This window comes from Myotis yumanensis, unplaced genomic scaffold, assembly GCF_028538775.1.
Source record: "Myotis yumanensis isolate MYYU_CA2020_CCGP unplaced genomic scaffold, mMyoYum1.0.hap1 SCAF_19, whole genome shotgun sequence".
In the NCBI taxonomy this organism is placed as follows: domain Eukaryota; kingdom Metazoa; phylum Chordata; class Mammalia; order Chiroptera; family Vespertilionidae; genus Myotis; species Myotis yumanensis.
Genome location: NW_027223770.1, coordinates 4,902,173 through 4,928,130, shown reverse-complemented (window position 1 = coordinate 4,928,130; position 25,958 = coordinate 4,902,173). Strand labels below are relative to the sequence as shown.

General features: G+C 50.8%; 1 protein-coding gene across 1 annotated transcript in view; it reads left to right on the top strand.

The window, feature by feature from the left end:
* CCDC60 (coiled-coil domain containing 60) overlaps nt 1–25,958 on the top strand; it is a 102,878-nt gene that overhangs the window by 22,384 nt on the left and 54,536 nt on the right. The window contains exon 2 of the mRNA XM_070400013.1: nt 24,908–24,987. Coding sequence (XP_070256114.1) covers nt 24,908–24,987 — 80 coding nt within the window. The remainder of the gene's footprint in view (nt 1–24,907; nt 24,988–25,958) is intronic.

Below are 25,958 nucleotides of genomic sequence, written 5' to 3'. Positions count from 1 at the left end.
CAGCCGTTCTCCATTCATTCTGGAAACCCCCAGCTGGGCCTGGTGAGGCCATACCAGATAGTGGCCAATCAGGCAATGAAGGGGAGAAAAACAACAACATAACAGGAGCCGGTCCAAACCTTTGCTAGGAAACTAAAAATAGCTGTGCCTGCGGATGGCCACAGATCATGAAACGCATATGCCAACCTAACAGGCCTGTGTACAAGCACCCCGTGCGGGGTGTCCTCCAAGCCTCTCGCAATTAGGCTTAAGTGATGATATACAGGACATCGTTTTCCGGGTGGAGGACGCCCAAATGCTTCGTGGACGGGGCACCCAGGGAGGCGGTGGGAGGACTGGGCTTGACTGAGGAATGGTCAGAGCTTTGTCTGGAGCCACTGGCAGCCCCACGGCCATCAGTGAGGGTTGACTGGGGGCACTGCTCCTGGCTTTGCTGACGACAGGATTAAAGAGAAGGCACAGGACAGCGTGGCAGGGGTGGGTCAGCATCCTATTTCATCCCCACCACAGGTCTGCGACCAGACACTCTAATAATCACATAATGCCTGGCACATAGTGGGCCCTCAATGAAGTGTGATGCAGACCAGGTCTCCCTGAAAGTATTCACAGTGAAGTGTGCGAACGATCAGAGGAAGATTTAATTGCCATCGTAATGCACAGTGATTCACCTGCATCCAGATGCGGACGGTGATTGATGTGCGGGAGATGCCAGACCTTGACAGGGGATGGCTGGTGTGAACTGACCCAGGGAAGCTACTGGAGGGGGTAATAACTTAAACGGGCAGGAGTCCGAATACCTAGCGTGAATACAAAGCACAGCTGCAGGTGAGAAGGTACAGGAGGTGAAGTGCAGGGGTGAGTTACATACAGATGTGCATGAAGTGGACAAAGGGAAAGTCAAACCCAACTCTGGTGGCGGCTCGGACGTGTGTAGGGGGAGGCAGGCAGGAAGGCAGCTCTGAAACGTGTGAGTGCACTCGGATTGTGGCGTGCGACAACAGGAAGTCTTCTAGTTTCTCTCACATATGTGCTCTAGGAGATGGCCAAGTATCTCACAGGCATTTTGGAAACTTCCAAATATTGGATCTAAATCTCTGGGACGCTTACCACGGTGAAGGTTGTGACAGAGGAGGAGGATGGAGTGTACCGAGTGCTGGGGGAACACCTAACTGGTGAAGGGTGGAGGGAAAGGGTTCCTGCAGAGGGGATAGTATCTGTGAAGGCCCTGAGGTACGAGAAAGCGGGAGGAACTCAGAGGTCCAGGGTGACCCATACTCCAGGGCTGGCCCACAGTAGGCATCCAGTAGGTGTGAGTGAATGAGTGAATGAATGAATGAATGAATAGGCAGAGAGTATAAGAGAGAGAAAATGTGGATGGAGATGTATACCTGGGCTAACCATGAGATCTTTGAATTCTGCTACAAAGAATTTTGACCTTGATCATGACTTCAAGGAGAAGCCAATGGAAACATCCTAAACAGCAGTGATGTAATCATATCTATGCTTCTCCAGAAATACTGGGCCACTGAGCTGTGCCTGCTTCACCACCCACCCATCCTGACACCCTCGAATGTTAATAAGAAGCTTTATTTCTTCCCGGTGCCACGAGGCAGCTAAGAATGCCCCAGGCCCTTGGGAATTGTCTCTCCTTCCCTGCCAGCCTTCGGGAAACCACCGCAGAATGGCAGGCTGGAGGTGTATCCTCCACCGGCTGGGGCTGCTGGGAGGTGTTCGCTCCGGCTCACCTGTGTGCTGCGCCTGCCTGTGGGCCCAGCAGGCTCCCAGCACTCTGGGGAAAGATTTAAGGAGCAGATGCAGGTGCTGGAGGTGGGGGACTGCCATAGTGCATAGGCACTGTCCCCACCGCAGCAGCTGAAGTTGGAAGTAGGCCAGAGGATGGAGCTATATGCCATTTACTGGGCATTTACCATGTGCCAGACACATTCACCCACATTTAGACATGTGTCGACCCATTCAACCGACCCTGAAACACCACCTCCGTGTGCCCAATGAAGACACCAAGGCTTAGAGAAATGAACTAATTTGTGCAAGGGCACAGGTATGGAAGGGGTTGGAGTCCAGATCTGCTTTTGCCACCAAAGCATCCCTTTCTGGAAGTTCTAAAGATGTCATTCTGGACTCAGCCACACGTTCCCAGCTTCTGAGCTGGGAAGCTCTACAGCCAGAGCCCCACCCTCCAAGCCACACGATTGGACAGAGGAAAGCACCCAATCCAGGCTGCACCAATCAGAGGCTCTTACCTGGGAATTTGGACTCTGGGCACTGATCCAGATAGCCATCGAGTATCTGATGATCCCCTCGGTTGGGAGCACCATGTCAGCACAGCTTTTATAGGCTCCGTCAGGGAACAGAAGGAGCCAGGATGCTGAGAGGAAGAATAAAGAACCAGACATGCAGAAAAGGCAGCTCTGAGCCTTTCTGAAGAGCCTCAGAGACAGGGCAGGCAGCTGAGCTTCCCTGCCATTAGATTCCTTCCTTTATTTTTCACTTGAGTTGGGTGACTACATTTCTATTTCTGCTGACCTCGGATCCCTGAATAAAACACGACCTAAAAAAGACCCAAGCCGTACAAGAGGGCCCGTGCATGAGATGGGTGACCGTTTTATAGGCCGATGAGAGATCTGGGGTGTCTGGGTTTCTCTGTCATCTCTCTGCCTGTTTGCTTTAAAGAGACATCTTTAAAGAGATCCCATGCAGACGAGGGAGAGGGAGAGAAAAGTGTCACATGCCCGGCTGCAAAATGAAAGGCACTTCATTAGGGGTTTGGCGTCTGCTTCATTAAAAAAAAAAAAAAAAAAGAACAGGGACACAGCCCAGCCTTGTCTCTCACCACAGCTTTACCGCTAATAAAGCAGCCAGGTGATGGGTTTCTGTATCCGGTAGTTCCCACTCCATCCCCTCTCCTGGCTGTAACGTACTCCAGCTCGAGAAGAAATTAATACTCGGAGTCACTGTCAGCCGATCAAGGCTGAAAGACGAATTGCTCATTACAGTTCAGGGAGCCGGGGCCGGGAGGAGATGGCTGTGCCATCCCCGGCCAACACCAATGACTTAACTTCATCCAAGGACCCGCCCTGGCTTCTGCCTGCCTGTGGGTGTGGGGGGGGCTCCAGAGGGGCTGGTGCTGGGCTACAGCCTGTTTGGACCTCCTCAGGGCCCCTTGTAGGCCCTGTTTGTATCGTGTCATCCGTGTGGCCAAGCCTAAAGGTTTAGAAAAGTGGCCTGTGTGGGTCACCTGTCACCTGCTCATCCTTGGTCATCTCTCTGCCACTGGTTGCCCAGCTTGGGATACTGGCTTCACTCCCTGTGATATCCCCAGAGCAACCACCTGTATCTGTTGGATGAGTGGGTTCTGACCCCCAAAGTGGAGGCAAGCCCTCGGTTCCTTGGTGCTTTGTCACAGGCATCCTCTATTTGGCCACAGCCTGGCAGTTGGAACCTGGTCATGGGACCAGCCCTCCCACCTCACCTTTGTGTGGTCAGCAGCCCCCGAATCACCCTGTTCTCAACCATTTATTTCCGATGATAATTAGACCCTGTCTGGGGAAGTTCTGCTTTTCTCTCCTGCTGGGGAGTAAAAAGAATAGGCGACGTTCTTAGAGAAGCATCCTTCCTGATCGTCACGAAACGGGGTTTCCTCTGCGCCACAATTCTCCTTTCCCTTCTCCCGCCCCCCCCCCCCCCTTCCCACCTCGTTCTCCAGACCTCTCCTCCTAAACCGGTGCCAGCGGGGCTCCCTCCGCAGGATGAGCTCGCTCTGGGGCGGGGGGGGGGGGGGGGGGGGGGCGGGGGGGGTGGGTGGGCACACAGCGCCACGGGCCCGTTAGTCTGGGGAGGCACCATTGTGCAGCTGCTGTAAGGTGTGCGCCTTCCCGGTAGCCATGCGAGGGCTGCCGGGCACAAGGACCAGGTGATGGCATTCCAGTCCCGGAGACTGTGCCCTTGTCTCCCGCCAGGGTCTGGCAGAAATGACGGGATCAGAGAAAACAATGACTTAATGGCCGCACGGCAGGAACCTTGAGGTGAATGGTACCCAACCCAGGAATGAGAGCCGGGCAATTGTAGGCAACAACAGGAAGGCAATGACAACGCAGCCCATGCCCACCTCTCTGCTGTTACTGTCCGTCCGAGCATTCCGACGCCTCTCCCTCCGGAAGGTCCAATCTGTATGGTGCCAGGTAGTTGGGGGAAAGCTGGTGTTGGAAGACACAGGGCAGCTTTCTATACAGAACTCTCCAGAATCACCCCATCCACCTGCTCGCTCTTGCGAGTGCTCTCTCTCTCTCTCTCTCTCTCTTTCTCATTCAAACGATACAGCCCTTTCACTTTGCACAGCCACTTCCCACAAAGCCTTGTTTAGGCAGGTGAGGAAAAACAACATTGTCTACCAGACAAGCAGCTTTTGATGAAAAACACTGAACTCTGCCCCCGTGATTGCGCCACACACAAGGCAAACGTTTGAGGCCTGCGAGAAGCTCCTCTGTTCCCAGGAGCCCGGAGAGAGCGGCTAAAAAGAAACAGAAGACCTCCGGCTCGCTTCATCTGAAACTTACGATCTATACCTTCTAGCACTTGCTAGATTTTTCTATAATGAGCATGTGGGATGTTTACTATCCATTATTTTTAATGACAAAAGTTGTAAATGAAATCTGTTGACAGAAGGGCAACTGCTATACATGCATTAAAAAAAAGCAAAGACCTCTTTGACTATCACTTCCTGTCCATCTCCCATCTCCACAGGTAATATTCTTATATGGCTCCTCCCACACCCGTGCTCTATAGGAATGAATGCATATATATGAATCTTTACACACACTTTATTTTGAGGATAATTTTCTTTGTCATAACTGGGGTTCTGCCACATGTAGAACTTTTTTAAACTTAAGAATACGCCATGGCCCTAACCAGTTTGGCTCGGTGGATAGAGCGTCGGCCTGCGGACTGAAGGGTCCCGGGTTCGATTCCGGTCAAGGGCATGTACCTTGGTTGCGGGCACATCCCCAGTGGGAGGTGTGCAGGAGGCAGCTGATTGATGTTTCTAACTCTTTATCCCTTTCCCTTTCTCTCTGTAAAAAATCAAAAAATATATATATACTAGAGGCCCGGTGCACAAAAATTTGGGCACTCGGGGGGGAAGGGGGAGGTCCCTCAGCCCGGCCTGTGCCCTCTCGCAGTCTGGGACCCCTCAGGAGATAATGACCTGCTGGCTTAGGCCTGCTCCTGGGTGGCAGAGGGCAGGCCCAATCCCTAGGTGCAGCCCCTGGTCGGGCTCAGAGCAGGGCTGATTGGGGAGTTGGGGCACCGCCCCCTGTCATGCACAGAGTAGGGCGGATTGGGAGGTTGCGATGCCACCCTCAGTCACGCTCAGGGTAGGGCTGATTGGGGGGTGGGTACCGCCCCCTATCACACTCAAGGCAGGGTTGATGGGGAGGTTGCGGGGCCACCCCCTGTGACCCACAGAGGAGGGCCAATCAGGGGGTTGGGGCGCTGCCCCGTCACACACAGAGCAGGACCCATCAGGGGGGTTGGGGCTCCATACCCTGCAGGGCCAATCAGGGGGTTGGAGCGCTGCCCCCTGTCACTCACAGAGTAGGGCCGATAGGGGAGTTAGGGCACCGCCCCCTGTCACACACAGAGCAGGGCTGATCAGGGGTTTGGGGCGCCGCCACTCTCACACTCAGGGCAGGGCTGATGGGGAGGTTATGGCTCTACCCTGTCACACACAGAGCAGGGCCCGTGGGGACGGAGGGGGCGGGGTTGGGGCGCCGCACCCTGTCACACACAGAGCAGGGCCTATCTGGGGGTTGAGAAGCTCCCCCCTATCAGGCACAGAGCAGGGCCGATCAGGGGGTTGGGGCACCTTCCCCTGTCACACACAGAGCCGCAGGGCAATCAGGGGGTTTGGGCGCTGCCCCCTCTCACGCTGATCCCGGTGCTGGGAGGCATATTACCCTTTTACTATATAGGAAAGAGGCCTGGTGCATGAGTAGGGCCGGCTGGTTTGCCCTGAAGGGTGTCCTGGATCAGGGTGGGGGTCCCCACTGGGGTGCCTGGCCAGCCTGAGTGAGGGGCTGAGGGCTGTTTTCAGGTTGGCGGGTGACGGAAGCTCCCAACCGCTCCTTTTTTTCTTTTTTCTTTTTTTTATTCTGGGCCAGCTTTAGCTCTGAGGCTCCAGCTCTTAGGCCTCCGCTGCTGAAAGTAGGTATCTGGTTTGTTTCGGTTGGAAACAATGTATAACTCCAGCTCTGACTCCAGCTCTGAGATCCCAGCTCCCTGAAAGCTGGTTTCTGGGTTTTTTTTTTAGCTGCTATGTTTGTTACAATGTTCAAACTGCAGGCTCAGAGGCCTGCAAGGCAGGCGGGGAATGTTGGTTTCCTCCGTCACTGAAGGAAGCAAGCCTCATGTTAGTTTCAAGCTGCCTGGCTGCCGGCCGCCATCTTGGCTGTCAGTTAATTTGCATATCTCCCTGATTAGCCAATGGGAAGGGTAGTGGTCGTACGCCAATTACCATGTTTCTTTTTTATTAGTGTAGATTTTAAAAAGAACACACGCCATGGAGGCCTTTGCCTAGTGGAATCGGTGCATAAAAGCTTGATATATTATTTATAATGGCTGCCCAAGATTCAGTAGTGTTACCGAGCCATGGTTCATGTCATTGGGTCCCTACCGATGCATGTTCAGGTGACTCCTCACGTTGCGTTATTACATGCGATGCTATGATGAAATATGTGTACGTTGTTTACGTTGGCAGTGATAGTGTCTTACATGCACCCAGATGTTCCCACCTCCAGACATTTGCACAAGCCGCTCCCACTTCCAGAAGACTAAAGGCAGGGTTGTCATTATCCGGGTCCCCGTTTAGCAATCACTTCTCTAAAGAAACCCTCCCAATCCTCCCTCCAAGTGTCATCAGCAGGCCAGGTCCCGCGGTAATACTGCACTTCTTAGACCAGTGATGGCGAACCCATGACACGCGTGTCAGAGGTGACACGCGAACTCATTTTTTTGGTTGATTTTTCTTTGTTAAATGGCATTTAAATATATAAAATAAATATCAAAAATATAAATCTTTGTCTTACTATGGTTGCAAATATCAAAAAATTTCTTTATGTGACACGGCATCAGAGTTAAGTTAGGGTTTTTAAAAATGCTGACACGCCGAGCTCAAAAGGTTCGCCATCACTGGACTAGACTTTCCCATTGTGCTACTTGCCATAACAACAAAATCCATGTTTGTTTAATATCTTCCTCTCCCACAAGACTGTAAGCATACGCGCTTCTTTGGGGTATGTACCCAGAGGTGGACCTTCTAGTTTTCATTTCTTTTAAGGAACCGTCATGCTGTTTCCACAGCCGCTGTGTCATTTTCACACCCTGCGTATCTTCTCTTAAACGCCATCACCATCGGGGTGCTCTCAGGATTTAGAGATATTCTGAGCTATTGGCCTGAGGCCTTCGTTACTAACCACCAGTTACTGGAAGAATGGGCTATGGCTCAATGGTTCAGGCAAGGGAATAAGTGTTAGAGCTTGGACCTAGTCTCAGCCTGACCTGGACAGGAATACCAACTCCCACGCTTCATAGCTGTGTGTCTCTGGGCAAGTTACTCAGCCATTCTGAGCCTCCGTTTCTGCCTCTGTGCAATGACAGCGATGATAAAGGGCTGTTCCGCCGCCCCTTTCTCACTTTATAGTTCCTGCTGCCATTCCCTGTCTTGCCAGTGATTCCTTGTCCTGCTCTCACTATCCCTACAGAGTGTTCATGTTGTCTGAGTCTCCGCTTACACTGCAGGTTCAGAAAGGCACCTCCTAGAGATGTGTACTTGCATTAAACGGGAGAAAGCCCATGTTTTTAAATGTGGCTGCAGTAAGCGACTTTTGGAATGTCCCCGGAACAAACACAGGACCAACGTGATAGATCAGCTCCGCCTTGGAGGGCAGGTTCCAGGGAGGTTTTGCAAGTGGCACCTTCTCCCAGGGGTTAGAAAAGGGCCTTGGACGTGGGACCTGTGTCCACACCGAGGCAGGCGTCCAGAGGAGAGAAATGCCAGCCTGTGGCTTCCCGCTCCTGGGGACACTTTCAGCGAAGGGATCCAGCGAGGAAGACGGGACTCATTTCACAGACCTGCCCTCGGAGGGAGGTGTGGGCAGGTGGCCCAGCCGGGGCAGATGCAGCCGCCAGGCACTAACAAGGGCCTAGGAAGAGAGCGCCCGCGCACTTCTCTGTCTCTCGAACGGTGTTCAATAGCCCTCAGCACCTTGGGCTTAAACATTTTTGAGCCCCAAGACCTCAGCACAATGGCACATCCTTCAGAGGCCCCAGAAAATATCTGTTGAATTATAATATTCCCATCACACACACACACACACGATTTACCAACAGCTTGCTATGTGCCAGGTACTTGACCTACAGCGTCTAATGGCCACAACCGCACTGCAAGGCAGGTGTTAAGAGCATCCTCACCTTCTGACAGGTGAGAACAAAGAGGCTCATCCAGGGCGACCCCGTCAGGAAGCAGGAGACTGAGGATTTGAGACCCGTGTCTGTGGGACACTCAGGTCCATACTCTTTCCTCGTGTCCCCTCCACACCTCCCTGTAGCTTCTTCCGTGCACTCCCTCTGTCTTTCCTGCCTGTCCTGAAGGAAGCATGGACAGCGGCCATTGTATTGAGGGCTCACCCCAACCTCCTCGTAGCTCACTGCACCTGCAATGGCCCTATTTCCAGTAAGGTCCCGTTTAGAGGCTCCGGGGGGACAGGGATTGGGAGGAGGACACCATGCAGCCCGTTCTCAGTTGTAAGTGGCAAGACTGTGAGTGGGGATCCAGCCAGGAAGCCGGTCCCACAGAGGGAATGAGGCCTGATGCTGCCATAAAAGCAGGACCCATCGCCACACCAATGACTTGTCTGCGTGAGTCTCTTCTCAAGGGGGAGGGGAGGTAATGCACAGTGACTCCTGTCGGAAGGGACCTTAAAGATCAAACCACCCCCCTTTCCTCTGTTTACGGAGGAAAGTGGTGGGACCAGTGCCTTACAGCTGCGTCATCCGTCGGGAGGGTCCCTTCCTGTGTGTGAACTGCTTTACCGCACGCTGCCTCTCAGTCAGGGGTCGTGTTGAGGGGCCCCCAGGGGCCGAGGAGCTCCTCGGCAGAGCTCAGATCTGCCTCAGCCGCCCACGTGTATTAGGCCCGCACTGAGCGCCAGGTGCGTGCGAGAGGCCTGAGTCCCTGCGCTGTGGTCCTACAGCGTCTGTGACCAAGGGGAGCCCGTTAGGAACGTCCTCGTTTCCCCGGGAGGCACTCGGTGCGCAGTGAGGCTGCGGCCTGCCCAGGTCTCCCAGTGGAAGCTGCACTGGGACCAGCGCCAGGTGACCCACAGGCAGTTTTTAAAATGATGACGACGATGATGATGATGATGACATTAATAAAGATATATAGGGGGATGGGTTATAAACATTTGATCAATTCAAGTGGCCCCAATTTGTCTTGATCCCAAAGAGGATGTCTCCATGTCCCCAGTTTGGGATTAAGAAGCTCCGGGAGCGTAGATGACTCATTACTCTCACCGCCCCTGCGCCCCCGCCCGCCCCCCCACCCCCAGGTCTGTGGGCGACTCCAAAGGAGAGGCACAGGGGCCCAGAAGGTCACCCTCTCATCCAGTCAGGGGCCAGGGCTCCAACTTCATTAATCCCCGTCTCCCTGCCAGCATCTCCCTCGCCCTCCACTGTGCACAAGAAGCCCTTTCCTTCTCTAGGATTAAGGGACCTTTGCAGGTTGTTCAGAATCATGTTCCTTCAAACGAGTGGACAAGTTCTCCTTTCTCCTTTGAGCCCGAAGTGCCGAGCCAGCTGCTGGGTCGGGAAACGCTGCCTGTCATGCCCAGAGCTCAGGTGGTGTCTGCCTGAGTGGGTTTTTTCTCCCTTTTAATTATTCTTTTTCTGCAAAGGGTTCTGGACTGGCAAATCCCATCGCAAAGCCCCAAGAGGCGCCATGTCCCTCCCTAATGGCCCCAGCAAGGCTGAAGACACAGTGGGTGGGCAGGCAGAGGGTGACACCATCAGCCCCAGTGACTCAGCCCTGCCTCGTCCCACAGCTGCCTCTGCCCATGGCACTGCCTCTCGGCATCCTGCTCAGTCTACCGGTGCCCTCGGTGCCCTCAGTGCGGCCAGAGTAGGAGGTTACCTGTGGGTGGAATCTGAGGCTAGAGCCAGCATGGCCTCACCCTAAAACATTCTCCAACACACTAACCCTGGTCCATACCTAAAATTGCACCATTTGCCAAGCATCCCATTAAGCTTTGCCTGCTGCCTGCACGCCCATGCTCAGGGTGAAAATGCGACTGGCCTGAGTGATAGCCCATGTCACTCCCACCTTAGTATAAATTAGTCCACCGGTGGTTTCCAGAGGCCAGAGCAGCAGGAGAATACTTGGCACCTTGAGGTGGGGGGGCGGGGGGGAGGGGGGGGAGGAACAATGCGGAAAAGTAAATATTTAGACGTCACCAGAGACGGGAAGAAAAGAAGGAAGCCAAAAGCTGTTATGTACCTATTGCATGCCAGCCCTGGACAGCTACATTATTTCTGCTTTCATAACAACACTCCAAGGTTGGCATTCTCATCCACATTTCGGAGTTGACTCAGCAAAGCCCATCCCAGCTAAGTCGTCTAACCCAGTGGTTTCTGGACTTTAGTGGGCACAGGACCCCCCTGGGAGCCTGACGGAGATTCTGGCCCCATCCCCCGAGGTCCTGGTCTTGTATGGGACCCAGGAATTCGTAGGTATAATAAGCTCCTAAGTGATCTTATTCACCTGGCTAAGGACAGTTCAGAGGATGGGCCAGCTCAGCCTTCTTGGGCCAGTGAGGCATGAAAGGGGACTTGCCAGGGGCCTCGGAGAAGGAAGCCTGGACCCTGAGTGCTGCCACAGCCATTTTACAAACACGAGAGGAAGATGTCCAAGAGCAAAGCTGTGGAGACCTGACCCCGCGGGCAGCTCAGTGACGCGGCACAACCTGTAAGCCAACCCTACTCTGGACTCCCTCTCACACGAAGCAATAAAGCTCCTAGAGTTTAAGCAACAGCGGCTGGAGTTTCCTGTTACTTCCAGCTCAAAGCAGCCAGACACTAATATCATTTTCAAATGGAGAAAGTTTCAGTCCAAGCCCAAGGTCACACAGCTGGTAGCCCACGTCTGCCCAATGCCAAGTATGTTTCCAATTTGCCACCCTGCCTAAGTGGCCTTTTCTCCAATATCTGAGATGACTCCCCATCTACTGTGGCCCAAGTACTTGGGGGTCTTAACCATCTAATCTATCACCAATAGGTTAACAATTCCATCCATCCGTCCATCTGTCCATCCATCAATCCATCCACCCATCCATCCATCCACCCATCCATCCATCCACCCATCCATCCATCATCCACCCATCCTTCACCCATCATCCACCCATCCATCCATCATCCACCTACCATCCTTCACCCATCATCCACCCATCCATCCATCATCCACCCATCCTTCCCTTCTTCAAGCATTTATCCTGTGCTTGCATGTCAAGCATTGTGCTCCTTGCTGGTGGTCACTGTAGGTAAGACTCAGCCTGAGTCCTGAAGCACCTCCTCTACATTCTCAAGGCTTTGGCATTGCATTCAGCCCACTGACACCCAGTCCTGTTGAGGTGGCAGACAATAAAAGCCCAATCTTCTTTTATTCAACTCAGATTTATACACCTTTGGAAAGCTGGATTTTTTTTTTAACATCAGTAAAGCAATTCAAGATCTTCAGTAATAGGGACTGTATAAATAGTCAACCATCACATTTCCATGTTTATAGAGCATCAAAGTGCACTGCACATTATAAAACTTCTAATTAATCCTCGTAATGCTCTAGTGTCACGAGTAAAGGGCGGATAATAACCCTGTTTTACTGACGGGACCACCGCCACAGTAATTCAGCGACTTGCCCGTGGTCGTGTGGCAGATCACCTGCATTTTACACCTTCGTTAACAGCACAGCTCATTAATTATAACAATTACATTAACCACTAGTATTTACTGAGGACCCCATAAACCAGCTCCATCCTGAGACCGACCCTCGTTAGCACCTCGACTCTCCATCACAACCCTAGGAAGTAGGCCCTGTGCCTGAGGAAACTGAAGCTCAAAGAGGTGTTGTATTTGCCAAAAACCCTGGCCGTGAGCTCGGGTCTATGAGGCTCCAGATCCCATCCCGGCCTTGCTTTGCTGTGCCTGCGGGGAGTGAGGGCCTGTGTGCTTCTGTCCTGACCCTCCTGCTGCTTTACTCTGTGACCTTAGGAAAATCCACAGCCTCTCTGGTGACTGGGATGTCATCTGTTCGTGGAGCAGGGAGGGTACGGACTTTGAACCCAAATGGCCCCTCCACCTCTATCCCTTGCTTATTATGCAACTGGGGAAAGGCAACTAACCTGCCTGTGACTCCATTTTCTACCCATGACATGCAGTGAATAACAGTCCGATCCCACAAAATGTGCTGCACGAGTGAAATGGGTTCATACATGTAAAACACTGACAGCAGCGCCTGGCGCTAGGAGGACTCCATGAACGGCGGCCATTTCCGTGTTCCTATCATGGGTTGGGGGGTTGTGCTGGGCAATCGCCAAGCTCTGATGCTCTCTGGTAACTCTGACATTAATGGCCTCCCCTGGATTTCCGTCTAGCCACAAGGGAATGGCATAACTCCCCTGGGGTATAGTTTGGGGTCCTCTAGACAAAACACTTGCAATGCACTAACAAAATCACAATCAAGACCCTTTTTGTTGCCAATGATAGAAAAACCCAACCCAGCATGGCCTAACCTAAGCAAAAGAGAAGTGGTCTCAGGTAGACAAGCGTCCAGAGGTCAATCTACTAGCAGCTTCAGCCCATGGTACCTGCCTGCCTTCCTCTCCACTCCCCACCCCTGCCCCACCTGTGTGCTCCACTCGGACTGAGCCGTCTTCAGTCGCAAGTTCACGACACCTCCAGGCCTTTGCACGTGCCCTTACTTCTGCCTGCAACACCATCCTCCTTCCTCATCTTTGAGACCCTCCTAGTCCTTCCAGACTGCCTGGTCAGAGACCTCACTTCCTTCGTCCCTGAGCCCCTCTGCCCTTGCTTGGTTAGAGGTGTCCACAGCCCCCAAGCCCACTCCCACCACAGCCTCTGGAACGTGTCTGGTAATTTGCTTAGTTGTCTGACTGCCCCCATGAGACTCTGAGAGGGAGCGTTGGGAAGTGTGGGTATCTGAGCGCTGGGCTGGCACCCTCAGGTGGGCTCAGGAAGCCTTTTTTGAATGAAAGAATATCCGATATGCCCTGGCCAGCGGGGAGGAGTCGTTGACATGTCCAGGGGCAGGAGAACCAGGAGCAAGGCACAGAGTGTGCGAGGGAAGTGAGAAGACCCCAACAATTGTCAAGGGACCCCAACATTGATGGAGTCAGGTCGGTAGGTCTGCACAAGGTTAGGCAGATGGGGCCCACTTGAATCCCAGCTCTAGATAGGATCTTAACCTATCCCAAGTACCAGGTCTCAGAAAGATCTAGAAGGTGTGCCCAGCAAGGACCCTTTGGGACAAGGATCCTCCCCACCCAGGGCACATCCAAGGTGGTTTTACAGAAATCTTTGCAGTTCCTGCACAGAGCCCTGTGCTCTGAAAACACAGATGCTCGCTCCCCTGCCTCCGCGGCCTTTGGCTCCCGCCCGCCCCCCCCCCACCCCCCCCCCCTCATTTGCTGGCTCTCCCATGCTTGGCCCCAGGAAAACATGGAAATGAGCATTTGACACTGTCCAGGGCATGCATCCCTGCTTTCTCTGAAGAAGGGCTCTCGGCTCAGGCTGGCTGTCACATTAAAAAATAATAAGCAGGTTTAGCTTATTATTTCCCCCACCCCACGCTGCCAGCCAGTCTTCTCCGTCCCTCCTCACCCCGGGAACCACGTTTACCAACTCTGAGGAGGAAGGCGGGTGGCTTTTTCCAAACAAGGCTGAACCCCAATTAGTTTCTCAGCAACTTGATACTCGGTGGTGGCGGGTGGTGGCGGCCGCGGTTTCTCGTCTAGCGTCATTATTGATTTGGTCAGAAGTAATTAAAGAGATAATTCTTACTCAATTACATTTCCCTGAATTTCCCGAGGTTGCGCGCTCTGCTCCCTGGCTGTATTTTCTTTTCCAAATTAATTTTGTCTTGACTCCGAAATGAGAATGGATATTTATGCCTGTTAATTTTCATGGGAAGAAAGTGGGGCTCTGTGTTTTAATTCCAACCAGAGCTCTTGCATTCCTATAATTTCTCTTTTAAAAAAAAAATTCATGTAAAATATACACAAGTTAAAAAGAAAAAAACAGCCAGGGAAGTCTTCTACCAGAGAGGAGTCCCTCTTCCTTGCCATCCCCCGGCAGCCACTTCTCACACTTTCCATTATTTCTCCCAGGGACCCAAATTATTTAAGTTCTACCTCAATTTCTCAGTTTATACTTAAATCTTAACTGACTTAGTGACTGTCCGCTCTGAAAGATGAGAGGGTCTGGTTTCTTTGTAACCTTACACATCCCCACCCCAACTCCCATCCCCACCCAAATATAAGTTCCTCCACTGGCTAATTATGTCACTTTCCAAATATGTTATGAGGGCAGTTGGAGTATCACGACGGACACATGCCGGCATACATTTGTCCAAACCCACAGAATGTCCACCAAGAGTGCACCCTACTGCACACCATGGACTCTGTATGGCGGTGTGTCCGTGTAACCGCGTTGCCATGTTCATCCACTGGAACAAATGGACCACTCGGGTGGGGATGTAGATAACGGGGGAGGCTGCTCAGGTGTGGAGGTCGGGGGCATATTGGAACTCTCTGTACTTTCTGCACTAAAAACAAAAAAGTCTTAAAAATAAAAAACAACTCTGTTACACTTGCGTTCTTGCCCCGCTCGCCACAGAGAGTCTCTCTGGCCCTTACTTTGCAGACCTCGTCCGTCTCTGTGCGTCTCCTCTACCACCTGTGCATCGTCGGGACGGAGAACACCCACATTCTGCTCCAGACCTGCACTTCAGTTTTCCAGGCTTTGTCTGTGAGTTGAGTCTGAAAGTTAAAACTCAACGAATGCTACAGCTTTGTTTCCACCCCGAGTCCGCTCACTCAACAAATAACCGCCAGGAAACCGTCCGGAGGTGCTTGGTGTTGAGCCAGAGACCAAAGCTGCGGCGTGACAAGGTCACGCTCCCCGAGCGCATGGGAGGCTGGGGTACAGAGAAGAGAAAAAACACAATTTACAACATGCACGTAATAGCTGCTTAAATCAGGGGTTTTGAACTTTATGTTAAATATAGGACTATGAGAGAAAAATACGACTCTGAGACATCATAAAGAGGGAAGCAGAATACAGCAACAGCAACATGTTTAACGGGCGCTGCTTGGTTTTCCTTTAACCTTGTGAACACAAGCAGAGCCTTGTGCACAAAGCCCGCCCCTGTGCCCCTCCAGGGGCCCTCGGCGGAAGCCGGCCACCAGCGGGGTCCGCACACTGGGGACTCGTCCTTCCTCCAGGACAGAGAAATGGTGACAGCATCACGGTGGCAGTTCCACTCACATGGGTGATTCTCTCTCCCTCTCCTTCCCTCTCTCTCTGTAAAAATGAATAAAAACATACATATTTTAAAAAAAAAAAAACTGCATGCCCTTTTGTGTGTTTTTAAACCAGATGAAAATGCTACCTGTTCAAAAAAAAAAAAGAAATGAAATGAAACTGAAGGCTTCATCTCTGGTCCTTGGCTCGGGCCTCATCTTTACGCTTATTCCGCTGAAGTGGCTTCGGATGGCTTCTCAGCAGCATGACCAGCCTTCGGGTGCTGCTCCTGGGTCCGGATGTCATCACCGCCCCTGCCCATCGTCCTCTCCGTCCCAGGTCCTCACGCTCCCTCTGTCGGAAACACTTCTCCCTCCACATCCGTCCCACTCAGTGCGAACGCCGAACCTTCGGCCCAATCTGGGCTTGATGCCTGCGCACTGCAGCTGAATTAGTTTCCCACCGTCTCCTCCAGTCGCCTGGGAGCTCCTTGCGGCAGGAATGGTGCCTTTTTCCGTGTCACAGTCCAGCCAGTTTCTAACTCATGGTAGGTAATTAAAAAGGAGTCAAGTCTTGGCTGATTTGGCTCAGTGGATAGAGCGTCAGACTGCAGACTGAGGGGTCCCGGGTTCGATTCCAGTCAAGGGCACATGCCAGGTTGCGGCTCAATTTCCAGTAGGGGGTCTGCAGGAGGCAGCCGATCAATGATTCTCTCTCTCTCATCATTGATGTTTCTATCTCTCTCTCCCTTCCTCTCCGAAATCAATAAAAATATATTTATAATAAGAGATAGAGTCGAGCTAGTCTTGCCCAACCCAGGCTCATGGCATGGTCCATGAGCACCAAATGGCATCCTGCCGGCAGCATCATGGAATTACTATCACAGCAGCCTCGGGGTCACATGGAGGCTCATTCCAAGGGGAACTCCAGCCCCCAGCAGCTCTTCTTCCTCTTGGCTCTGCCCCTGCGCCACTGGCTTAGCCGGGCCCCGCTTCTGCTTCTCAGGTGGTAACTGGAGTGGACCGTGATTGACCCGTGGGAGCGGGTTTCTCCGGGCCTTCTGCAAAGAAGTCGACTTTATTTCCTCCCGTGGGCTCTACCCCGCCCTGCACATCCCCGCACCACGTTACTGACACTATAGAAGGAGACTGGCTTTCTTGGGTCCCGACTGGTTTCGTTTCTCTAGGATGAATCGCCAAGAAGCTTGTCTCACTTTCAAGAAAGGGAGTAACTTGTGTGAAAGGTCATACAGGAAGCCCTACAGTGAACCAGACTGGCTGACCTCAGGCAAGTTATCTAACTGATATGGGTCTCAGGTTCCTGAATCAGAAAAAAATAAAAAAACGGGAAGAAGAATAATTACAACCTTGAACATTTGGGGTGATCATGAGGATTCGATGAGAAAAGGCAGGTGAAGTGCCCAGCCCGGGTGTATGTCATGCTACTGCTTTTCCTTCCTGGGGCCACGGCAGACATCGCGAATCAACCAAAGAGCTCTTTTCTGATGATCTGCAGGGGGCTCCAGACGGCCAACGCTACTGATGGGTGGACTGAAGCGGGCACTGGAGTTGAGTCCATTTGCCATGTCTAGCCTAGCGCATTTCTAGGCACATGGGGGGAGCTGAAGACTCAGGCACTGCTGTGGTTTTTAAACAGAAGCACCGCTGGCAAGGCGGTGACCACAGCCTGGGGCCGGCGTCCTGAAACTCCTCCAGGACTCTGAGCAGCAGCCCTGTGGATTCCCATTGGCTACTGGTGCCCAACAGCTGGACTGCCCGCCTCGCATATCAGTCTTTCAAAAGAGCTTATGAGATTAATGCATTTGATTCAAGTTTCTCTATGTCTTTTTTCTTGTTTTAAACTGGGTGGATAGCACATTGGCTGTTGGTCAAGCCCAGGGCTCCTTGAGGCTGCTGGTAGCTAATTTTCATTTCCATGAGAGGTGGGAAATCCGGACTTGATTGAAAGCTATGGCATCTATCGCCACCTACTGTTATATTGCTGCATCACTACCATTGCTGTCTATCTTGGGGTTCTTGATAGCCTTAATCTGCCCTTAATTAGTTTATTTGGAAACATTTTTTGTAATTTCTCTCATGCTACAGTTTTTCTTTGTAATTTGTGATTCCATTTTGTAAAAATCCAGAGACTCCTGATATAGTGACAAGGACAGGGACACTGCCTTGGCATGTTTGGTTCACAAAACCTGTGTACCAAGCAGGCCCTTAGATCCCTCACAGATGTTAGGTGAGACTGGGCAGGTGCCAGGGGGGAGCCCTGAGGTACAGAGAACACGTGTGACCTGGGGCCTGGACTCCGAATCCACAGCCTATTCTCCCCCTGCGTCTGTCCCTCCACCCCTGGCTCACACCTTGTCAGGCCCCTCCAAGCACAATCCCCATCCCCAAAACGCCAGTGTGTGATGTAGATTCCGCTGCAAGTTTCTGGGAAGAGACAGAGGGGAGGGTCACGCTGCCTCCCATGGAAGAAAAACCAATAAAACAGTCCTTTAAACTTGTTTACTCCCCCACCCCCCCACCCCACCCCATATGTCCACTCCTCCCTCCCGGCCCCAAGGCTCCCTGCACACCCTGCATAATATACGAGTCGCCTTTACTAACTGGGACCATTCATCCTCTCTCTGTGCTTCTCCAGTGCATGTCCTTCACACTCATCTTCCCTCTCCACAGACCAATGACCACCTTAGAAAACAGGGAGGATTTAAGAAAAGAAAAGAAAATAGAATAGTATCTTTCCTTCTGATACGAAGGATTGGTGAGCAAGACTGTATTTTCTGGGAGGCTTAATAGATGAGGACCCAAGTTCTAAATACAAAGAGACTGGATGTATTAGAGTCCTTCAGAAAAACAGAACCAATAGGATGCATATAGACATAGACAGAAAGAGATGTACTAGTATTATAAGGAATTGGTTCATGTGATTCCAAAGGCTCACAAGTCCCAAGATCTGCCGTTGTCGAACTGGAGAGTGGGAGCAGGCAGTGTAAGTTCCGGTCTGAAGGCTGGCGGGCTCAAGACCCAGGAAGAGTCAATGTTTCAGTCGAGTCTGAAGGCAGGGGGAAAACTGATGCCCTAACCAGTGGTCGGCAAACTCATTAGTCAACAGAGCCAAATATCAACAGTACAACGATTGAAATTTCTTTTGAGAGCCCAATTTTTTAAACTTAAACTATGTAGGTAGGTACATTCAAATTTAAATTCACAGTTTTCGTCTTCCGTTTTTCTTTGCTTCTTCTTTGTAGCCATCTCAAACAGGGCACCTAAAAAATGTTTCATTTTATAATAATAAAGCCACCAACACAAAAGAATTACAATTCTTAAATTGATGACAAAAATATCTGTAGGATTTGCAGCTGGTTGGAAAAATATAGGTAACTTTATGCTTCAAGTAGGTACTTTTGTCACCCTCGCGCGATTTGCAGATGCGACTAGCACTAACCACTGCACAATGAGACTGCTGACTGACTGGCTCACTCAACTCGTGCATGAATCACGCGCGCCTCCCCTGCGCCGCGTCTCCCATCGCCGTCACCCGTCGCCTGACCGACTGACACCCCCCACTTCTAACGCCACTTCTTCAAAATAGACTTGCCCAGGCCAAAAACCGACTTCTGCGCATGGGCCACTAAGTTTCAATTGCACTGTGCATGCGCGCCCACACGTGGTATTTTGTGGAAGAGCCACACTCAAGGGGCCAAAGAGCCGCATGTGGCTCACGAGCCGCGGTTTGCCGACCACTGCCCTAGCGCAAAGGCCGTCAGGCAAGAGAGCTTCCCTCTTATTGGGAGCAGCCTTTTGCTCTACTCAGCCCTTCAACTGATGGGATGAGGCCCACCCACATCAGCGAGGACAATCTGCTCTACTCAGTCTATCAACTTAAATGTTAAACTCCTCCAAAAACACGCTCAGAGAAACACCCATTGGCCAAAATACATGACTGCTCTGTGTCCCAGTCAAGTTGAAACTCAAAATTAACCATCACAACAGGATTCTAGTCTTGGCTCTGCCAGGTGACCAGCCATGGGACTTAGGATACATCCTCTGTGCTTCCTCCATTTCTCCTTCTGCCAAATGGGTCTGTCAGTCACTGTCCGAAAGAGGCAACTGAGGCTGGTGGCACAAAATGCTCAGCACAGTGTTGATGTGCAGCAATTCCACAACCACTTGTCAATTTAGGAGACAGGCATTCCCTCGTTCCACAGCCCACCCCACTCACAAAGAAGCTCCACCTCTTACTACCTGTGTGACCTTGAAGAAGTGGCTTAATCTCTCAGATCCTGGACTTCCTTTTCAATAAAATAGGAGTGAGGATAGCTCATGGTTGGCATGAGGATTAAGTAAAACAATGGGAACAATGCTCCCTCCCCCAGTCTCCCCACCCCACACGAGGCGAGCTGCTCTCAGCTGCTCTCATGGTGGGGCATTCTCCGCCAGAGTGGATGCCGCTGGTGACAGATATGGGAAGTGTTTTATAAGAGTTAAAGGTCCCTTTGATGGTGGGATACACCACACTGACACTCAGATAGATGATAGGATCTCGGGTTCAATCCCAGTCAACCCCCGGTCAGGGCAACTAACAGGAGGCAACTAATCGATGTTTCTCTCTATCTCTCCCCGGCCCTTTCCCTTCCTCTCTCTCTCAAATCAATAAAACCATACCCTCAGGTGAGGATTGAAATTTTTTTAAAGAATTCAATAGCATACTTCATCATATTTCAGCTTGGAGGGTCTGCATGGGAATAGGTAGGTACCTGCCTTATCTTTATGACAAAGACACTTCACTCTCCCTGAAGGAAAGTGCCCATCACTACCATGGCACCAACAAAGGCTTAAGTATCAGTGTACAAGCCAAGATCCCTGGGCTCACCATGGAGTCTACCAACTCTCTACCTCGTGCCTTACAGCCTCTCCATAATGCGTCTGAAATGTGTTCGTCCTACTGCCTGCTCCTCCCTCCCCGTCACCACTCAACAGAACATCCCAGCTGTTCCCCTGATGTCTGTATCAGCCCAAGTACATTTAGCAGGAATTCATTTCCATCTCAATCTGATTCTAGGAAGTAGATCATATTATAAGAAATAACAAAGATGAGTTGGGAACACTCTTTCATAAAAGAAAAGAGAACCACAGATATTTAAAAGATTGGCTTTCCGGCCATGGTCTTCGGCAAATCATCTTGATTTTCTGTCGTATAAAAATGTTTGTGACTAAAATCTAACACAATTCAGTGGGCATGCTTTGGAGGTAACATCTGTACATTAATAACTGGCAACTGCTCTCCCTTATTTCACCCCCACTACCCAAGATGCAGCGGGGGCAGAATGAGGTAGAATTACCAACACGTGCTTTGATGTCACTTGAATTTGAGTTCAAATCCAGACTCAGCCTCTTACTAATAGCGTGGTGTTTGAAGCCTCAGGTGGCTCCTCTATGAAATGGGAAGAACAATACGGCCAGGTTTAAATGGACTCCTGCACTTAGGATCCTGTACGGCACATAGAGGAACAATAATGTTACTGGTAGGACAGCCTTAGCGCCATTTCACAGATGGGGAAACAGGCTCAGGGAGGTGTGTATGTAACTTACCTGCGATGATGCAACACCTAAGTGCAGAGCCAGGGTGCCAACCTGAGCCTTTCAGACAACAAAGCAAGCTCTCTCCCTGTATTCCTGCACCTCCCACTTCTCAACTGTCACGTTCCACCAAGTCGCTTCCAGCACATGAATTTTTTAAAACAGTTCCAGCACATGAATTTTTTTGTTGTTGTTAATCCTCACCCGAGGTTATTTTTTACAATGATTTTTAGAGAGAGTGGGAAAGAGGGAGGAAGAGAGAGAGAGACATTGATGTGAGAGAGACACACCAATTGGTTGCCTCCTACACATGCCCTGACCAAGGCTGGGGATCAAACATGCAACCCAGGTATGTGCCCTTGACTGGGAATTGAACCCATGTCCCTGGGTGCTCGGCCTGACACTTTAGCTACGGAGCCACATTAGGGCCCAGCACATGAATATTAATGTGAATATACCTGCCCCCCAAAATCATCCCCACCTAAGTCTTCACTATGAGTCTGTCTGAGTTCTCTCCTTCCCCCCTCTCCCCACACATATATCAGTGTTTACCCTGACTCATGACTGAACACCTGGTATTTCTCACAGTCCTGCTCCCAAAAACCCTTAACAGATGGGTCAGAGAAAGGCCATCTGCTGTAGAAAAAAGGTAGACAGGCCAGAGATTCAACTCTGTTTTCCAGGAAACAAAAAATGGAGGCATCCCCCACGCTTTGCAAAGCATTGGAAAAACAGAAAGCTCTTAGGGCCAGTGGTACTCCCAGGGGATGCAAGGACAGAACACTGAAGTCAGCTGCATTACGATGGCTTCTGTGAAACCCGGCTGGCCGGGAGCAGTCAGAGAGAGCAAGATCAGGGACATCCAAAGAGACGGTGATGGGGTTACACTCGGCTTTTATTTTCTCCTAAATTTTTATCTCTTCCTGATTTTTCTACCGTGTTCGTTAGTTAGTTTCATAACCAAAATATAATCCTAAATGTAGAGTTGAATTGCAAATGTGTTACTTGGGTCAGGAGACACTTTCATCAGTGTCAGGAAGGAAATACTTGGCACCAGGTTGTTTATCAACGATAAGGACCTGAAGGGCGTGAGGCATAGAACACACAGTTCTGATGCAAGAGGAGGTGGGCCACACAGATCTGCAGTGCACAGCACTTCTCGGGAAAGAAGCAGGCAGAAGTAGGAGGGTCCTGGATTCCCTAGACACGTGGGTTTCATTAATGATTTTGAGGTGACGGAGTGGGGAGGAAGAACTCTGGATATGTGTCTAAGCCGTGGAAAATTCTGGGGGTCTCAGGCTTAGGATCAAAAGATAAGGAATACACAAAGTTACTATCTGCAAAGGGAGAACCAGCTTGAGAGTCCCAAAATAGCTGGTCGGCACCTGAAGCCAAGTATTTGCATAAACTATAACCATAATCCTTTTTTTGACCTTCATTTCCATTTCCTGCTCCCCACAGGGTGCTGGGCCCTGTGAACTGCATTTCCCAGCACCCTTTCCAGCTGGCTTCCAGGGAGGGGGTGGAACCTTCCTCTCGGCTAATCTCGAGCTTACCTGGCCATCACTAACTTGGCTTTTCAGCTCTTGCAGCTCCTTTGGGCCTGCTCCCCTAAATTAAATTCCCCGAATTGAACTACCCGCATGAGTTCCGATTTCCTGCCTAGACCCTGCAGTGTGCTTAATACCGTGCATTACAATAAACTATTAACTTTCATCATATCCGACATTTAGATTACTCAACTTAAAATAGCATTGAAAAATCACATTTTGCTTATATTGGTAGAATTAGTCAGAATTGCTTTATAAACATGAAAAACACTATTATTTTACTACAGAAGTAATATATGTAAATTAGTTTAAAATTAAGGGAAAAGGATAACCCCACGTTGAAAATTATTATTTATGTAGAATTCAAATGCCCTGAGATAATATTGCTATTGACAGTTTGTTATATTTCCTTCCAGCTTGTTGTATAATTAAGCATAAACTTTGCCATGTATCGATGGCAAACATAATTTATGTCAGGTTATACAAAGTTTTAGAAATTTCTATCGATTTTTATAAATATAAGTCTTAAAACTCTCCATGATCTAAGTACTTCATATTTTGTAACATGTACATCGATAGCCACAATAAATAAATACCAGCACCAAATTCAAATGCATCACATACCACTGTCTGGAGAGATTGCGATTTATCCCCCCAGTGCCTACTGCTCACACGGAGATGTTCACTATTGTTCACCAGCTGCTATAGACATCCTCACAGGCGCCTTTTCATCCCTATGCATGGTTTCCTTGGCTAGAACTGGAGCTGCCGGGTGAAAGGAAATGTATCCCAAGGCTTGTCGTCCATGTGGTGGTAGTGCCATCAGAAGGTATTCTTGGAGGCCCTGTAAATTCTGACTTGTGTCCATATCGAATGGTGTTTGTAAACGCCCTGACAAGCAGACTGCCCTCACTCAAAGCCCATTATTACTGCCAGCTTATTACCACTGCAATTGAACAATGGTCATAAAGAAGATGGTTTCCTGAGAATCCACTAAAATGCTGACATGATTGTGGGGCGTGTGGGGAGGCTCTTGTCCTGCTAAAGTGTTGTGTCAAGTTGAGGACACAATTCGCTTTGCTGCTCTAGATTGTTCGGCACCCATTAGGTCAATACAGATTCACTCCGTTCCAATAGTGCGAATTCCTGGTGCCCCCAGGCAACTGAAATTAGGTGGGATTTGGGGGGTGAGGGTGATGCCTGAAATGTGGACAGTGTTGTCGTTTCTTCCTGAGGAGGGTGAAATGAGACGTTTATGAGAGGGATGGGTACATGGCGATGACATCAAGCAGGGTTTTGATCACATATTTTCAAATTATCTGGTGAGGAAATTTGAGTGTGTGTGTGTGTGTGTGTGTGTGTGTGTGTGTGTGTGTTCATAAGTATGTTTCATTCACAATGTATTTTAAGGAAGTCACTCTGGTCCTGAAGGAAAGAGTGAGTGGGGTGCGTAAAAGAAGAGAAGGATGAGGAAGAGGCAACCTGATTTTCCTGCTCGAGCTCAACATGGCCAATCCCCTGCCTTCACTGCAAAACGCACCAGGACAGAAGGCATCTGATTTGGATGCCTCAAGAGGGGAAGTGAGAGGGGGTAAGAGGACTAGTCTGCCTTGGCACGCCGGGGAGCGTACTTTAAAGAGCAATGTTATGGTTGCAGGAAACAGAAAAGCCAACTCAAACTGGTTTAAATAATAAAGGAAACGTTACAAAGTCCGGGTCCTAGTGAAGCCTGACCAGTTCGGCAAGGCACCCTGAGGTCACTCTTTCTTTGAAGATAGTACTAATAAGAGAAGCCTCGTTTTTCAAATGCTTGCTGTGAGTTGGGAATTTGGCGATTAATTTCATTGTCACAACACGGTAGGAATTAGTCCCCGGTTCTGCCGATGAAACCGAGGCCCAGAGAGGTGGAGTAATTTGTCCAAGGTCACACAGCCAGTCACCGGACAGAACCAGAATCAGAGCTCAGGTCTGCCTGTCTCTAAAGCCCTTGCTATTTCCACTGTCCCACATGCCCCTCGTTGGTGTAGAAAGGACGCTGGGCTGCCCAGACCCCCTCCAACCTGATCAGACACCTCAGATGAACACGTGAGCCTCCTGCAGCCTGGATCCACTTGTAACAGTTGTACTAACGTGTTTTTCTTTCACTTCTTGGCTTCCCATCAGATCCCAGAGAAGTCCTTGAAGAACATCAAGTATATGGAGAAGGAAGTAATGAACCTCAAAAAAGACCTGATGCGCAGCCGGTGGGTGAGCCCAGCATGGGATAACCCAGACACAGCCTGACAGGGATGATCAGGCTCCGGGGTGGCGGCCACAGGTCCTTGCCAGGTCCCGGTGCCCCGCCCCCACCCTGACTGACAGGAGGGCAACCCTGTAAGGATGCATTTCCTGGTTGGACTTTTCCAAAGAGTACCTGTACCAGACTTCTGTCCCCACTCGTGCGTGCCAGTCCCCTGCCTAGAGTTCCCTCTGCTTTCCCGCCTGGACCCGAGTCCAATTCAAGAGCATCCCTGTACTCTCCAAGTCGTTTCTTTTCACTCCGGGTCTGCAGCATGGTAGCTGGGAGTCGGGTAGGCTCGGTCTCAGTACTGGCCCTGCAACCTCCCACTGGTGACAGTGGAGGACTCATTTAACCTCCCTGAGTCTCTGGGTCCTCACCTGTGAAATGAATATAATGTGAGGCTGTTAGAAGCCCCGGGTGAAATGCCCCTGTATGGCCTTAATACAGTGCCCCTCCCCGGCCCACCAATCCCTTCCCTCCATGAGAGTGTGAGCAAACTCAGATCTAGGGCCATATTCACCCCCAGGCGGTGAGAGGGGATTAGTTTCCTCTCCCCTTACCTCCTCCCTGGGAGCTGGAAGGATCCAAGGTGTGATCATTTATGGGGCCCTGGGCCAAGCAACTCAAGGCCGATTAAGAGATGGAGGCTCGCTTAGCAAAAACTGCACAATGCCATGCCCAGGAGGGTAATGCAGGCAGCGTGCAAGGTCTGTTTATCTGAGCGTCTCCCACTCGGGCCAGACCACAGCGCAAATCACAGCGAGACGTTTCCTTTCTTCACCTCTACCATCCGGAAGCTCCTCCTCCTCCACGGCCCAGCCGCACCCCACCCTTGACGTGTCCCACAGCACAACTTGATGGAACTGGAGGACTGAGCCCCACAGGAGGAGGGAAGGTGCAGGCAAAGAAGGCGGGGAGAAGGGAAGGGTGAAA